This window comes from Bufo gargarizans, unplaced genomic scaffold, assembly GCF_014858855.1.
Source record: "Bufo gargarizans isolate SCDJY-AF-19 unplaced genomic scaffold, ASM1485885v1 original_scaffold_2097_pilon, whole genome shotgun sequence".
Classification (NCBI taxonomy): Eukaryota; Metazoa; Chordata; class Amphibia; order Anura; family Bufonidae; genus Bufo; species Bufo gargarizans.
The window spans coordinates 129460-146714 of NW_025334642.1; the positions used below are offsets into that span (position 1 = coordinate 129460).

Sequence of the window (17255 nt, forward strand, 5' to 3'; positions counted from 1 at the left end):
ATTTTCAATCCCGTGCTACGGGCAGAGGCTCCTTCTCCCAGAGACCTGCGTTCCAGGAGCAGAGGCGAGAGACATCATCCTTTTTCCCTTCCCGGGGAGGATCCTGGAGGCCTAGAGGATACAGAGGAAACCCTGGTTCCAGACGACCTTATGGTAAGACCGATGCCTCATTTCAATTCTTTGACTGTTTGTGTAGGGGGCAGACTCCGGCTCTTTTCTCGAGCTTGGTCGCGCATCACCTCGGACCAATGGATTCTCTCCACGGTCAGGGGTTTCCACATAGAGCTGACATCTTCTCATCTATCCATTCCGCCCCCACACCCGGCAGTGCTGTCGGTAGAGAGCCGCATACTTGTGGACTCAGAGCTATCAGATCTCTTCCGCAAAGGGGCCATAGAGCCGGCGCCGGCATCCCCTGGTGCAGTAATCAGCAACATTTTCTTGGTGGCGAAAAAAGGGGGCCAGCTACGGCCCGTCATCAATTTACGCGCTCTCAACGCGTTCGTCAGGTACCGCCATTTCAAGATGGAGGGCATCCATCTCCTTCGGGACCTACTTCAAGTGGGCGATTGGATGGTCAAGTTGGACCTGAAGGACGCTTATCTTACCGTCCCTGTCGAGGGCGCGTCCAGGGACCTTCTATGTTTCCTTTGGAAGGACAGGATTTGGCGGTTTACATGCCTCCCTTTCGGCCTTTCTTCAGCTCCGTGGTGCTTCACCAAGCTGATGCGCCCTGCTATGGCCTGGCTACGCAGTCGGGGTGTTCGCCTCATCGTCTATCTGGACGACATCCTGATCATGGCACAGGATCATGCGGTGTTGCTGACTCACCTTCGCTGGACTATGGATCTCCTGTTGGATCTGGGTTTCCTTCTCAGTCAGGAGAAGTCCTGTCTCACCCCGGCTCGCGAGATGGAGTTCCTGGGGTTTCTGGTGGATTCCACGGCAGGGACTCTCAGCCTACCACCGTCCAAGGTTCGGTCCATTCGGAAGGAATTGTGCAGAGCCAAGTCGTCCTCCCAGATCCCGTTGCGTCAACTAGCCAGGATCATAGGGCTTCTAGCGTCATCTATCCAGGCGGTCTTCCCAGCCCCACTACATTACCGGGCCCTCCAGCGTCTGAAGATTTTCCACCTCCGGAAGGGGGCTTCCTATGCGGATTGGATTTCCCTGGACGAGGAAACCAAGGAGGAGTTGTCCTGGTGGATCCACAATTTACAAGCTTGGAACGGCAAAGCCATTTTCGGTCATCGTCCGGACTTCGTGGTGGATTCGGATGCCAGCCTGTCGGGCTGGGGAGCTCACTGCGAGGGGATCTCAACCGGAGGCGGCTGGTCAGCGGACGAAGCGGGATTCCATATCAATGCGCTGGAACTGTTGGCAGGTTCGTTCGCAATCAGGAGTTTCACGAGAGACACGGCCAAGGCCTGCATTCAACTTCGCATGGACAACGTGTCGGCAGTGCGTTACATCAATGGCATGGGCGGTACACGTTCCACCATCCTATCTCGGTTGGCGAAGGATTTCTGGGACTACTGTCTGGACAAGGAGTTGATTGTCTTGGCGGAATATCTTCCGGGCGTCCAGAACATTCGGGCGGATTGGAGCTCTCGATATCTCTCCGACTCCAGCGACTGGCAGTTAGATCCAGCGGTGTTCCGTTCCTTAACGTCTCTTTGGGGGCCTTGCTGTATCGACCTGTTTGCCTCCCGCCTGAACACGCAGCTGCCACGTTTCTACAGTTGGCGCCCGGACCCAGAGGCCGAAGCTGTGGACGCGTTCCTACAGGATTGGTCGCGGGGCCTGATTTACGCATTCCCCCCTTTCCAGCTGATTCCCAGGACCCTGATTCAAGTACGCCGTCATTCAGCGGATCTGGTTCTGCTGGTCCCGTTTTGGACTTCCCAGTCGTGGTTTCCTCACCTTCTGGAGATGATGATAGAGACCCCGTACCTGCTCCCGACATCTCAGACTCTCCTCCGAGGTCCGAATCACCAGCTACATCCTCTTCTCCTGGACGGATCTCTGCGCCTGTTGGCGTGTCGAATTTCAGGGGACCCTGGGAGGTCCCGGGAGTTTCGGGAACAGCTAGAGTCCTTTTGGAGAACGCCTGGGCCCCAGGGACCAGAAGATCTTACAGATCTGCCTGGGGATCTTGGGATCGCTGGTTCGTGGCTAGGAACTTGGATCCCGTTTCGGCACCTGTGACGGAGATCTTGCACTTCCTATCTTCTCTTTTCGACCAGGGCAAGGCCTATCGCACGATCAGCCTTTTCAGGTCGGCCATTTCTGCGTCCCACCAGGGGTTTGACGGTACTCCTGCGGGGCAACATCCTTTGGTATGCCGTCTATTGCGTGGCTCTCGGATGTCTCGGCCTCCTAGACCTAGATTTTCGGCTACTTGGGACGTGTCTTGTGTCCTTTCCTTTCTATCTTCTTGGCCTCAGAATTCAGACCTCTCCTTAAGGCAACTGTCGGCGAAGCTCGTCACTCTTTTCTGTCTAATTTCCTGCAAGCGGGTGTCTGACGTCCGGGCTTTGGATTATGATGCCCGCTCGTATACTCCGGAGGGGGTCTCCTTTGACATCTCCAGGAGGACCAAATCTCACATACGCTCTGTCGCTTATCCGGCTTTCCCGGCCTCGCCTTCTCTCTGTCCGGTGGAATGCCTCAAGGAGTATGAAGCTCGCACTTCCCTTCATCGATCACGGGAGTTTTCTCATCTTTTCCTCTCTACCATTCGTCCTTTTGCCCCGGTGACCACTCCCACGCTGGCTAGGTGGATGAAGTGGATCATGGAATTGGCGGGCGTGGACACTTCCATTTTTTCGGCACATTCCGCTAGGGGGGCATCCGCTACCTCTTTGGCGGTGTCTGGCGCCAGGTTGGAGGACATTTTGAAATTGGCGGACTGGTCCAGAGTGTCCACATTCAGAGAATTTTACTTCCGTCCAGGTCCTCACGTTTTCTCATCAATCATTGAGAATTTGTCTTAACTTTGAACTCGCAATATGAGCCTCCGGGTCTTGTAATAAAATCAGGTGATTTTCCTATTTCATGACGTAAAGTCATGATTTTATTAAAGACACGGAGGCGAGTATTGCCCACCCTGACTTCCCTCCCGATCTGATGTTTGTTATTATGAATGATATTTTTCTGCAGATATTATTGATTTGTTGTCATACGCATGTTGATCTTAACTCTATGAGTTTTTCCTGAGTAGGTTTATCGCAACCAGTTGATTTTGGATACCATGTCCCAATTTTTGTTACTGTCATTTTCTGTTTTTTCACCTTTTCAGGTTGAGACCGGCCCGGTGTGCGGTGTCTGTTGGTCTACGTCGTCGGCAGTTTGGTTCCGGCCGTTCGGTTAAAGTGGACAGGACGAGGAGCATCCTTCGGCGCTGTTTCCGGCTCTTCCCGTTTCGCTTCCGGATGGAAGGCGGTTGTTGTTCCATGATGTTCTGGGACTCTTGGTTTTCCGGTTCTGTTGGATGTTCGCACTTGAGTTACAAAGAAAGAGGAGGATTTGCAGGCGGAGTGGCCTGTTATAGAGAGACTATGGGGAGGGGCTGTTGACATGTTTCAATATTTTTGTTTGTTCTTTGCTGCTATTGGTCAGAGTAAAGAAGGAGAATAGCAATACTCGCCTCCGTGTCTTTAATAAAATCATGACTTTACGTCATGAAATAGGAAAATCACCTGATTGTACTCGCTATATAGTATATGTATCACTGCATCTAGCCACCACTAGGGGGCGCTCCCTGTATCTGTGTCTATACAGCTCTGATTGTACTCGCTATATAGTATATGTGTCACTGCATCTAGCCACCACTAGGGGGCGCTCCCAGTATCTGTGTCTATACAGCTCTGATTGTACTCGCTATATAGTATATGTATCACTGCATCTAGCCACCACTAGGGGGCGCTCCCAGTATCTGTGTCTATACAGGTCTGATTGTACTCGCTATATAGTATATGTGTCACTGCATCTAGCTGCCACTAGGGGGCGCTCCCAGTATCTGTGTCTATACAGCTCTGATTGTACTCGCTATATAGTATATGTATCACTGCATCTAGCCACCACTAGGGGGCACTCCCAGTATCTGTGTCTATACAGCTCTGATTGTACTCGCTATATAGTATATGTATCACTGCATCTAGCTGCCACTAGGGGGCGCTCCCAGTATCTGTGTCTATACAGCTCTGATTGTACTCGCTATATAGTATATGTATCACTGCATCTAGCCACCACTAGGGGGCGCTCACAGTGTCTGTGTCTATACAGCTCTGATTGTACTCGCTATATAGTATATGTATCACTGCATCTAGCCGCCACTAGGGGGCGCTCCCAGTATCTGCGTCTATACAGCTCTGATTGTACTCGCTATATAGTATATGTATCACTGCATCTAGCCGCCACTAGGGGGCGCTCCCAGTATCTGCGTCTATACAGCTCTGATTGTACTCGCTATATAGTATATGTGTCACTGCATCTAGCCACCACTAGGGGGCGCTCCCAGTATCTGTGTCTATACAGCTCTGATTGTACTCGCTATATAGTATATGTATCACTGCATCTAGCCACCACTAGGGGGCGCTCCCAGTATCTGTGTCTATACAGCTCTGATTGTACTCGCTATATAGTATACGTATCACTGCATCTAGCCACCATTAGGGGGCGCTCCCAGTATCTGTGTCTACTATATAGTATATGTATCACTGCATCTAGCCACCACTAGGGGGCGCTCCCAGTGTCTGTGTCTATACAGCTCTGATTGTACTCGCTATATAGTATATGTATCACTGCATCTAGCCGCCACTAGACTGTTCTCATGTGACGCCCTGCTCTGTCTTCCAGTCCTGATGACGGATCCGGAGATTGTAGGCGACCGGCCGTCCCCTGAGCTCCCGGACAGGACGGAGGATTGTGGATCCCCAGGACCCGGTCAGTGACTGGTGCGGCTCCGGATCCTGTGTCTTGCGCTCCGTACCTGACCAGTCTCTTTTCTGTCCAGCAGGGACCAGTGAGGTGAAGACGAGCGTCCCAACACCCAGAGCGTCCCCCCAGACGTCCCCCAGCGAGACCTCAGACCCCGACTCCTCTTCTGAGGGGCCAGGTAGGAGCGAGTTTGACATCTGATAATCTGACAACTATCTTCAATAATCCAGAATATTCCATAATCCGGAAACTTTTTCCAATAGTTCAGAATTTCTAATATTCCGACCACTTTGTCCAGTACTCCAGAATATCTGACAACTCTGCACCTGAGGACTTTCTCCCCCGATCCTGCCTTGTATGTAAGGTTATACCACCTCTATTTTCCACAGGCGTGGACGGGACATCCCAGACGTCAGAGACTGCGCCACCTGCCGGGACGGAGGGCAGCGGCGAGATCTCGGAGGACGCAGGTGAGGGCGTGACCCCTCTCTCTTCAGGTAAACACCTGGATTCGCAGCGTCACTCTGTTGTGTCTTTCAGCTTCCCCTGGATCCAGTAATGGCTCAGAACCAGTCACCAGGTCAACTGCCGTGACATCGGGCAGGGTCCGGCGCAGGAAGAGCAGTCCTACAAAAAGAGGTAGGTGGTCCTGTTAGGATGAGGGTGTTTGTGGAACGTCCCCATATCTGACAGAAGCACAGGGTCCTCGAACCTGTCTGCAGCAGCATCCTCACTGCCCATAGCGGCCAATCACAGCACAGCTTACATAGCTTATCACTAGAAGCTGAGCTGTGATTGGTTGCGTCATTCTCGGGGTCCGTGTAGGGAGCGTGATGTGTACTTCCCATCATGGCGGTTTATAGCAGGGTGATGAGATGAGGATAACGCGGCTCTTCTTGTGTTTCCCTTCCAGAACTGGAGGACGACCTAGATTTCCCACTGGACAGTAAGTAGTCGTGTTCTACCTCAGTGGTCCCCAACCTTTTTTGCACCAAGGACCAGTTTCATGCAAGACAATTTTCCAAGGGACCGGGTGGGGTAGGCGGGGCTTAGGGGGTGCTGGTTGGCGCTGACTCATTCACGCGCATAACAAAACACAAGATGCATATTAAAATATATAACGAGTATATAAACTGACTAGGGTCTCTGCTGCCCTGGCTTCTGCTGCCCTGGCTTCTGCTGCACCGTACCATATTTTCAATTTCGTTCACCATGACAGCTTAACCATGAGATTGACCCCTTGACCTCTGTAGGGGCAGGAACACAGAGAGTTTAAAAGGCCACCACCCACTCTCACCCTCTGTGTTTCCTGTCCCTTCGGGGCACCTCATGGAGAGACCTCCTGTGAGAGGTGAAGATTTTTTAGGGCTTTGTAGATCTCGTCCCTGTAAATCGGGGGCCTGTTATCGCTCCTCATGCCCAGGGTCCTCCTTCCCTCTTTCGGTGAAGCTGACCGCGCAAATACAGGACATGCTGCACACCGACCTCAGCGCTGTAATCTGTTCCCGGCCTGTGGGGGGGGGGCGGAGCTTGGAACCCAAGTGCGCGAACGCTCACCACTGCCTCCAGTGTGGTGTTTCCTTCTCCATAGGATGTCAGCCCCTGGTGCCCCTGCAGGCCAGATGGATCCTACAGACCCCCCTCGGCTACTCCAACCGTGAGTTCCCCTCTGGGGAGTATGTGTATCACTTTTGACATGCTTATGTGTATGGTCTCCTGATAGCTGGTTGCTCTTCTCTTATAGGGAGTAAAAGAGCCCAGAGGTAAATCCAGAGTCTCTAGATGTGCGACTTGTACCAAGAGACTTCCTGAAAACCATAAAAAGAAGCTCTGTCAATCTTGTAAAAAAAAGAGCAACCATCGGTCCTTATGGAAGTTCATGATCCAGAACAAAATAAAATCCTCCCTGGCCTCCCTCAGATCCGTTCCTCCTGCTCCACCTGCAAAAAAATCTAAGATGTCCGTTCCATCCTCCTCTGAAGCAGAGGATATGGACGAGGAGACTTCCACCTCTAGACAGAACATTGATATGGATGTTCTGTCAGAGGGAGAAATTACGGAAGATAATAAAAAATATTTTTTCTCCTTATTGGGAGCTGTGAGAACTACCATGGGCATTGAGGACATACAGAAGCCCTGGTCAGTCCAAGAGGAGATGTTTGGGGGACTTAGATAAAAAAAATCCAGGGTAATTCCAGTAAATAAAAATATTAATGAGATGATTCGGGACGAGTGGACGGATTCAGAAAGGAAATTGGGAGTTTCTAGGGAGTTCAGGAACAGACTGCTGTTTGATGAAGCCGAAGTAAAGATCTTTAATGAAACACCAAAAATTTACGTCCAGGTAGCAAAGGTCATTAAAAAGACCTCCCTTCCTTTCAAGAATTTCTCTCAACTACAGGATCCAATGGAAAGAAACACCAATGCTCTACTGAAAAAATCCTGGGAGGCATCCATGTTTGGAATAAAAACAAACATAGCGGCAACATCAGTGGCTAGATCCATGTATTTTTGGATCAATGAATTAGAAAACCATATTAAAACCAAGACTCCTAGAGAAGAAATACTAAACTCTATTCCCCTTCTCAGGTCAGCCACAGCATTTTTGGCGGACGCTTCTGCTGAATCCGTTAGGTTCGCCGCAAAAGATGTGGCTCTCTCTAATTCAGCGAGAAGAGCATTGTGGATGAAGGCCTGGGGGGAGATAGAACTTCTAAGGCTAAGTTATTGTAACGGGGTGCCGAAGGCGCACTCGGTCTCCCATCAGCCGCAGACCTGCTGCTCAGCTTCGGGAGCGAGGATCTGTGTTTGTCCTCGTTTGCTAGCTGGGAGGCTCCCTGCTCCTAGGTCTGCCTTGAGCGCCAAGCTGATCACTCGGTGCTCGACTGGTCGGTCTGTCGGTCAAGTGACTCTGGCCACGTCACATGACCCTCACTCCCCACTATAAAAACAGGCAGCCTGCTGGCGACAGGTTGCCTGTTAATTTCTAGGTTCCTGGCTATTTGTTGGACTACTGAATACTCACCTGATCCTGTTCCCTGACGATCCTTTGCCTGTTCCTCCTGTACTGCGCATTCCTCCTGGTATTGTGACCTCGGCTCCCACCTGACTACTCTTTGCAGACTCCTCTGGTACTTCTCTATTCTCCTGGTATTTGACCCCGGCTTCTCCTGACCATTCTTTGCTTAACCCTTTGTACTGCGTAGCTCTCTTGGTTCTGACCCGGTCCGTTCACCTTCCGTATTTTGTCTTGTCTGTCTTCCCTGCACATATCCTAAGTAAGGGACTGTCGTCCAGTTGTCCCCTGTCATCAGGACTCGTGAGGCAAGTAGGTAGGGCCTGGGGTGAGGGTGGAGCGCAGTGGTCACTATCCTTCCCCCTTTGTGTGTGTGGACGTGACCGTTACAGTTATGCTCTATTGCTTTCTCTGGAGAGTATGTGTTCGGTCCGGTCTTAGACTCAATTCTTGAAAAAGCAGCTGATAAAAAGAAAGGGTTCACTGAAGAGAGTAAAAAGAAGCCCTTTCATGCCTTTAACCCTCAGTCTAGATCCTACAGGGGCAAAGGGAAATCGGGGAGGTGGAGCTATCCAAAAGGAAAGGGCAGAGGTTTCCTGGTCCATCCCAAAAATAAACAATCCGACAAACAATGACGCCAAAGTTGGGGGAAGGTTGAGAAGTTTTCTATCCCAGTGGCAATCCATGACCCAGAACCGCTGGGCCTTGGACATTATAAAAAACGGTTACAGGATAAAATTCTCCTCAACCCCTCCAAAGAAATTCAGAATAACCTCACACAGCCAGAGCGTGTTAGGAAAAATTTGTCAGGGAGTCCTAGAATGAATTGACTCAAAAGTGGTAACAAAGGTCCCCGAGCTAGAAAAGGGAAAAGGTTATTATTCAAACCTTTTTCTAGTCCAAAAACCAGACGGGTCTTCCCATACCATTATAAATCTAAAAGGGTTCAACAAAGCCATTACCTACAGAAAATTCAAGATGGAGTCTATTTCTTCCATTATCCCTCTAATCAAAAACAGAGCCTTCATGTCATCCATAGATCTAAAGGACACCTATTACCACGTCCCCATACACGTCAACTCTCAAAAATACCTCAGATTTGCGTTAGTAGACAACGCTGGTGTGGTAAACCATTTTCAATTCACTGCTCTACCCTTCGGGATATCTTCCGCCCCAAGGGTATTCACAAAGCTGGTAGTGGAAATGATCTCCCCTCTCAGGTCAGAAGGATTGAACATTTTTCCATACCTAGACGACTTCCTTTTATAGGCAACTCAGAGCCAGAAACATTGAGTCAAGCGGATTACCTAATTCACAAATTCACCAGTTTGGGCTGGTTAATAAATCGCTAAAAAATCTTGTCTAGCACCATCCACTCAATAAATTCCTAGGGGTGATGCTAGATTCTATTACCCAGATGACATCACTACCAAAAGAAAAGTTGGAATCATTCAGGGGAAAGATAAAGAGTTTCCAATCCCGAAGTCGGTGTTCTATCAAGAGTGCCATGAGCCTTCTGGGAATGAGGACCTTCTGCATCACCGCAGTGGCATGGTGCCAGGCCCATACCATGATAACGCAATCCTGGATACTAGGGAAGTGGGACAACACATGAAAACAACCTTCCCTAGAGAAAGGATAACCATCCCCTTTCGCGTAAAATCAGATTTGAACTGGTGGACGGAAAAAAAGAATCTGTCAAGGGGCGTAACCTGGTTAAAAAATCCAGAAGTCCAGATAATTACAGACACAAGCGGTACGGGATGGGGAGCAAAGGTAGCCTCCTCAAACTACCAAGGAAGGTGGTCAAACGAGATAGGACAAAGATCATCGAATTACTGAAAATTGAGAGCTGTCTGGGAGACTCTAAAAGTATCCCAAGAACTATTATCAGGAAAACATCTAAAGATATTCTCCGACAATGTGACAGCTGTGGCCTACCTAAAACACCTGAGGGGCACAAGGTCTCCTACCCTAGGCAGTCTGGCGGTAAGAATATTCTCCTGGGCAGAAAGAAACGTACTGTCCGTCACAGCAACCCACCTAAAAGGTTCAGACAACATAGAGGCCGACTACCTGAGCAGAAAAAATTTAGACCCAGGGGAATGGTCCCTAAATCAAGAAATTTTTCAGAGAATTTCCAAAAGATGGGGAGTTCCTCAAATAGACCTATTCGAGTCAAAGAACTATGCGAAGGTGGGGCGAATTCTCTAAATCTGAGAGAGGAGCCATGGGCAGTCGACCGCCTTTTCAGTCAGATGGACCTGGAACCTCGCTTATGCTTTTCCTCCTTGGGCCCTAATCCCGTGGGTACTGCAGAAAATAATAACCGATCCTGTAACAGTAATACTGGTAGTTCCCTATTGGCCAAAAATAAATTGGTTCCCCGTCCTGAAGGAGTTAGCTCTGGAAGAGCCATGGAAAATACCTCTCCAGAAGGACATTTTATCACAAGGCCCCATCCTTTACCAAAATTCCAGCCTGTTCAAATTATCAGCATGGATCCTGAGCGCGAGATCTTAGAAAGTAAAGGTCTTTCAGATAAGGTCATTAATACACTAAAATCCAGTAGGAAAAGTGTTACTTCTACAATCTATCTCAAGATCTGGAACAAATACTGCAGTTGGGTGGCACAAGATTCACCAATAAATTCTACCCCGAATATCGAGAAGATTTTTAGATTTTCTCCAGAGGGGGCTGGATATGGGCCTCAGACCCAGTACACTAAAGGTGCAGATATCCGCCTTGGGGGCATGCTATGATACAGATCTAGCCAGCCATAGGTGGATAAGAAGATTTGTAAGAGCTGCTTCTAGATTAAGGCCATCTATAGCGCCAAGGATTCCCCAGTGGAATTTAAACCTGGTCTTGAAGGACCTAATGAATTCTCCATTTACTCCCTTACAGCTGCATTTAAACATCAGCTAGACGCCTGGGAGAGATTCAGGCTCTCTCCTGCCGAGAGCCCTGACTCTCTATCTTTCCAGACAGGATAGTTTTGAAACTGGATCCGGGTTTTCTTCCGAAAGTCGTCACAGATTTTCATAGAGACCAAGAAATCGTCCTCCCCTCTTTTCCGGAAGATGTAAAGAGTTCATCTAAGGAACAATTTCAACTCCTGGATGTCAGGGAGATTATTATACAATACCTGGCGACCACAATTTGTTTTCAAAGGAATGACAATCTCCTTATTCAGTTTGCTGGACAAAACAAAGGTAGAAAAGCATCCAAGGCTTCTGTAGGTCGTTGGATTAAGTCAACTATATCCTGCAGTTACCAAATGTCAGGCCTTACTAGTCCCAAAATATAAAGCCCATTCCACAAGGCAGTGGCTTCTTCATGGGCTGAAAGAGCGGCGTTTCCCTGGACAAGATCTGTGGGGCCGCACCTGGTCTAATGTAAATACTTCATAAGACACTACCGTATCATGTGTCTGCTTCTGCTGATTTGACCTTGCAAGAGTCAGAACTGTCTCCCTCCCTTCTAAGTAATCTGATAGTTCTCATGGTTAAGCCGTCATGGTGGACGAAATGGAAAAACGTAATTAGACTTACCGAATTGGTTTCCTGAGTCACAACCATTTCCTGAGATTTATAAAGGTGGGCGGGCAGAGTGGTGGGTGGTGGCCTTTTAAATTCTCTGTGTTCCTGCCCCTACAGAGGTCAAGGGGTCAATCTCATGGTTAAGCCGTCATGGTGGACTCAAGGAAACAGAATTGCCGGTAAGTCTAATTGTGTTTTTTTCACCCTATAAGACGCACCTAGGTTTTAGAGGAGAACAATAAGAAAAAAATATTTTCCATTACACCTCAGGTCAGACCAGCAATCAGACCCCCAATGTTAATCAGACCTCAGATCAGACCCCCAATGCCTCAGATCAACCCCCCAACCTTCATCCATCTATCAGCCCCCATGTCAGCCAGCCATCAGCCCCCATGTCAGCCAGCCATCAGCCCCCATGTCAGCCAGCCATCAGCCCCCATGTCAGCCAGCCATCAGCCCCCATGTCAGCCAGCCATCAGCCCCCATGTCAGCCAGCCATCAGCCCTCATGTCAGCCAGCCATCAACCCCCATGTCAGCCAGCCATCAGCCCTCATGTCAGCCAGCCATCAACCCCTATGTCAGCCAGCCATCAGCCCTCATGTCAGCCAGCCATCAGCCCTCATGTCAGCCAGCCATCAACCCCTATGTCAGCCAGCCATCAACCCCTATGTCAGCCAGCCATCAGCCCCTATGTCAGCCAGCCATCAGCCCTCATGTCAGCCATGAGCCCCCAGTCCTCTGTTCATCGCGACCCTCTTCATCCTGCTGTGGGCTATGTATCGCGGGCGCGGCGCACAGTGTGAGGTCACAGTGCGCCCTCACGCTGTGTGCAGCCCTGCACACCCGAGAGCCAAGCTGAGTACCAGGAACCGGTGAGTACATCATGGGTGTAGTAGTGTGTGTCACACGTTGGGCCACCAGTCCCTGCATTTTCCTGCACCATCCATCTTAGTGTCATGTGACTCATGTAGGGAGGTGATGTCATAGTGCCGACCCCTCAGCTGCCGCCATCTTTCTTTTCCTTTCCCGTCTTGTAGTCATCGTGAAGGAAGAGAGCAGTGACGAGGAGTACGGAGCGGCCATCACCATGGAGGCTTCCTCAGGTAATGGGGCGTCTGTGAGATACCATTGTGCCCGGGGGCGTTCCCCTTCTTACTGTGCTCTTCTGCTCCAGGTGCTGGCGGCTCTGTCATCTGGATCACAGAGAACGGCTCCAGTACTCCCCAGTTAGGCTCCCAAAAATCCAGCAAAGGTAGGAAAAAAAAGCGCACCCCGGCCTTTCAGAAGCCCCTGCTGGTCAAGAGCTCGGCGCAGGCGGCCAGCCTCATGTTCGTAATCCCCAGCGAAGAAATGGAGTCCGTGGTGGACGCCAAGAAGAGGAAGAAGCGCAAGGAGGTGGAGTACGAGGAGGTGCACTGGTGCGACATCTGCGACGACTGCTTCTTCGAGGAGTCGGCTCTAGAGGAACACATGAAGACCCACCAGGACCAGTCACACGAGGACTACGAATGCGAGGACTGCGGCCAGGTCTTTGATTTCGCCTCCGAGCTCGAGCAGCATCGATCCAAGAAACACAGCAAGCTGCGCTACTGCTGCGACATCTGCGGGATACAGTACCACTACAAGTCCCAGTTCGTCATCCACATGAGAGCGCACTCTGGGGAGAGACCCTTCACCTGCGACGACTGCGGCCAGGAATTCGGTCACAAGTGCAGCCTGGTCATTCACCAGCGGAAGCACATGGGCGTCACCCCCCACCAGTGCAAGAAGTGCAAGAAAATGCTGGACACCCGCGTGTCCTTGGCCAAGCACCACAAGATGCGCTACTGCCCCGACTGCAAGAAGTGCTACACGCACCGCAGCTTCTCCAAGCACCTGACGAAGAGCTGCACCAAGGCGTAGACCCCCGGACCCCCAGATCATTATGCGCTGGGTCCCCCTTCCTGATGAGCCTGGCCCCCGTTTCCTCCAGTTAGTATAGGGCCACCACTCAGTGTTTACGGTTTAGCCTCATTTCCGGGTCATTTGTGAGGGGCTCGGACCCGTCACCTGATAATGGCCTAAATGAGTTTAGTAATGTCACAGCTTCCCCTCTAGTCACATCCAAAGCAGCATCTAAATGCCTCATGTTCTCACTGCCGCCCCCTGCTGGTTTACTGGATAGAGCCATCTGCTTATTGCATGCAGCTCTGGGTGTGAGTGGAGTATAAAACTTTGGTTGGGACTGTAGTATAACGATGTACGGGGGGCAGTGTGCGATGTACGGGGCGCCCTAGATTTATCCATAGGAACGTTTAATTCTGTAGCGGGTGATTTCTACCGATTTCTAGTTTTATGTAGTTTTTATGAAGAAAAGGTTTTGTTTTTGTCAAATAAAAGCAAAACATTTTGTTTTCTACAAAAATCAGTGTGTTGTGCCCTCCTCACCACTACGTTCACCATCATCCTCACCACTACGTTCACCATCATCCTCACCACTACGTTCACCATCATCCTCACCACTACGTTCACCATCATCCTCACCACTACGTTCACCATCATCCTCACCACTACGTTCACCATCATCCTCACCACTACGTTCACCATCATCCTCACCACTACGTTCACCATCATCCTCACCACTACGTTCACCATCATCCTCACCACTACGTTCACCATCATCCTCACCACTACGTTCACCATCATCCTCACCACTACGTTCACCATCATCCTCACCACTACGTTCACCATCATCCTCACCACTACGTTCACCATCATCCTCATCACTACATTCACCATCATTATCCTCACCACTACATTCACCATCATCCTCACCACTACGTTCACCATCATCCTCACCACTACGTTCACCATCATCCTCACCACTACTTTCACCATCATCCTCACCACTACGTTCACCATCATCCTCACCACTACGTTCACCATCATCCTCATCACTACGTTCACCATCATCCTCATCACTACGTTCACCATCATCCTCACCACTACGTTCACCATCATCCTCATCACTACGTTCACCATCATCCTCACCACTACGTTCACCTTAATCCTCACCACTACGTTCACCTTAATCCTCATCACTACGTTCACCATCATCCTCATCACTACATTCACCATCATTATCCTCACCACTACATTCACCATCATCCTCACCACTACGTTCACCATCATCCTCACCACTACTTTCACCATCATCCTCACCACTACTTTCACCATCATCCTCACCACTACATTCACCATCATCCTCATCACTACGTTCACCATCACTTTTTAACCAGAGATGGTTGCCCCCGTGTATTCAAACTCCCATCATCCTTATATTACACAGATGTGGTGGGCTGCGGCTGCCTTTCAGGAACCCTGGAGGAAAGACATGAGCTGAAGCCCCACTTTATACCAGCTGCCCCCCCCCAGCCCTGGTTAGACCCCCGAGACAATCCTGTGGAGCCTGCAACTCTCATCATTGCCCAGATAGCGGGTGTCCCCCAGCATCATTGCCCCAAGGTGTGTACTCAGTGGCGCCACCTGGTGACCTATGGAGTCATGCAGCAGAGATCCCGGACTGAATGGTCCTGACTCCTGAGGGTGAGGATGGGGTGAGGGGTCCATCCTGGATGTGTCACAGCCCAGTACAGTGATCACATCGGACCTGGCCCTTCATTAAAGCCTGGAGGGGGTGACACTAGTTATGCCCCTTACAGTAGGGCAATACAATACAATTCAATACAATCAAGACGGAACGGATGCGTCCTGATGTATAAAATCGAACAGAAGCGTTTTGCTCCGGTTTTGAGATCCTCTGCCGGATGAAAGTAGCTGAACTTTACCCGTGTCCTCAGGAAGCAGATCAGGACCTGGAGCAGCCTCCCAAACACCTGCCGAACCCTGGACGGGGGGGCGTTACCTGCTGCTGAGGGCTCTGGGGGAGCTGCACCATTTGTCTTATGATTAAAGCAGCTCCGACAGCGGAAAACGGACCGAATGAATCACCTGAGATCTGTGAATAAGAGGTTTCTCCAAAAATTTTCTCCATATCATGGACAGAGGACAGATGATTGACACTGGCGCCCTCTGCTGATCACTTCCATGTATCACACTGTGTCTCCTACCAGCGCCCTCTGCTGGTCACTTCCATCTATCACACTGTGTCTCCTACCAGCGCCCTCTGCTGGTCACTTCCATCTATCACACTGTGTCTCCTACCAGCGCCCTCTGCTGATCACTTCCATCTATCACACTGTGTCTCCTACCAGCGCCCTCTGCTGGTCACTTCCATCTATCACACTGTGTCTCCTACCAGCGCCCTCTGCTGATCACTTCCATCTATCACACTGTGTCTCCTACCAGCGCCCTCTGCTGATCACTTCCATCTATCACACTGTGTATCTCCTACCAGCGCCCTCTGCTGGTCACTTCCATCTATCACACTGTGTCTCCTACCAGCGCCCTCTGCTGGTCACTTCCATCTATCACACTGTGTCTCCTACCAGCGCCCTCTGCTGATCACTTCCATCTATCACACTGTGTCTCCTACCAGCGCCCTCTGCTGATCACTTCCATCTATCACACTGTGTATCTCCTACCAGCGCCCTCTGCTGGTCACTTCCATCTATCACACTGTGTCTCCTACCAGCGCCCTCTGCTGGTCACTTCCATCTATCACACTGTGTCTCCTACCAGCGCCCTCTGCCGGTCACTTCCATCTATCACACTGTGTCTCCTACCAGCGCCCTCTGCTGATCACTTCCATCTATCACACTGTGTATCTCCTACCAGCGCCCTCTGCTGGTCACTTCCATCTATCACACTGTGTCTCCTACCAGGGCCCTCTGCTGGTCACTTCCATCTATCACACTGTGTATCTCCTACCAGCGCCCTCTGCTCTGCTGATCACTTACATCTATCACACTGTGTCTCCTACCAGCGCCCTCTGCTGGTCACTTCCATCTATCACACTGTGTCTCCTACCAGCGCCCTCTGCTGGTCACTTACATCTATCACACTGTGTCTCCTACCAGCGCCCTCTGCTGGTCACTTCCATCTATCACACTGTGTCTCCTACCAGCGCCCTCTGCTGGTCACTTACATCTATCACACTGTGTCTCCTACCAGCGCCCTCTGCTGATCACTTCCATCTATCACACTGTCTCTTACCAGCGCCCTCTGCTGATCACTTCCATCTATCACACTGTGTCTCCTACCAGCGCCCTCTGCTGGTCACTTCCATCTATCACACTGTGTCTCCTACCAGCGCCCTCTGCTGGTCACTTACATCTATCACACTGTGTCTCCTACCAGCGCCCTCTGCTCTGCTGATCACTTACATCTATCACACTGTGTCTCCTACCAGCGCCCTCTGCTGGTCACTTCCATCTGTCACACTGTGTCTTTTACCCGCGCCCTCTGCTGGTCACTTCCATCTATCACACTGTGTCTCCTACCAGCACCCTCTGCTGATCACTTCCATCTATCACACTGTGTCTCCTACCAGCGCCCTCTGCTGGTCACTTCCATCTATCACACTGTGTCTCCTACCAGCGCCCTCTGCTGGTCACTTCCACCTATCACACTGTGTCTCCTACCAGCGCCCTCTGCTGGTCACTTCCATCTATCACACTGTGTCTCCTACCAGCGCCCTCTGCTGGTCACTTCCATCTATCACACTGTGTCTCCTACCAGCACCCTCTGCTGATCACTTCCATCTATCACACTGTGTCTCCTACCAGCGCCCTCTGCTGATCACTTCCATCTATCA

General features: G+C 50.5%; 2 protein-coding genes across 2 annotated transcripts in view; one reads left to right on the forward strand and one right to left on the reverse strand.

The window, feature by feature from the left end:
• The window catches only part of LOC122923959 (zinc finger protein 337-like), a 36231-nt gene extending 22410 nt beyond the window's left edge, over window positions 1–13821 (forward strand). The window contains exons 3-9 of the mRNA XM_044274853.1: window positions 4861–4947; window positions 5021–5119; window positions 5331–5411; window positions 5482–5580; window positions 5855–5887; window positions 12538–12603; window positions 12675–13821. Of these exons, the coding sequence (XP_044130788.1) occupies window positions 4861–4947; window positions 5021–5119; window positions 5331–5411; window positions 5482–5580; window positions 5855–5887; window positions 12538–12603; window positions 12675–13402 (1193 nt within the window). The 3' untranslated portion in view covers window positions 13403–13821. The remainder of the gene's footprint in view (window positions 1–4860; window positions 4948–5020; window positions 5120–5330; window positions 5412–5481; window positions 5581–5854; window positions 5888–12537; window positions 12604–12674) is intronic.
• A 28-nt stretch (window positions 13822–13849) lies between these two features.
• LOC122923966 (sodium/potassium/calcium exchanger 1-like) lies at window positions 13850–15533 on the reverse strand. Its single transcript, XM_044274865.1, has 2 exons — window positions 15491–15533; window positions 13850–14542 (listed from the first exon to the last, which is right to left on the reverse strand). The coding sequence occupies exons 1-2, from the start codon at window positions 15531–15533 to the stop codon at window positions 13905–13907; spliced, it is 681 nt and encodes a 226-aa protein (XP_044130800.1). The 3' UTR covers window positions 13850–13904.
• Window positions 15534–17255: the final 1722 nt, after the last annotated feature.

Bases quoted from the DNA above. Each gene is read 5' to 3' on its own strand.
- LOC122923966 (XM_044274865.1), bottom strand. From the start codon at position 15,533: ATGGAGAAAATTTTTGGAGAAACCTCTTATTCACAGATCTCAG. The intron at 14,543-15,490 runs GTGATTCATTCG...GTGAGGATTAAG, and splicing joins CTCTTATTCACAGATCTCAG to GTGAACGTAGTGGTGAGGAT.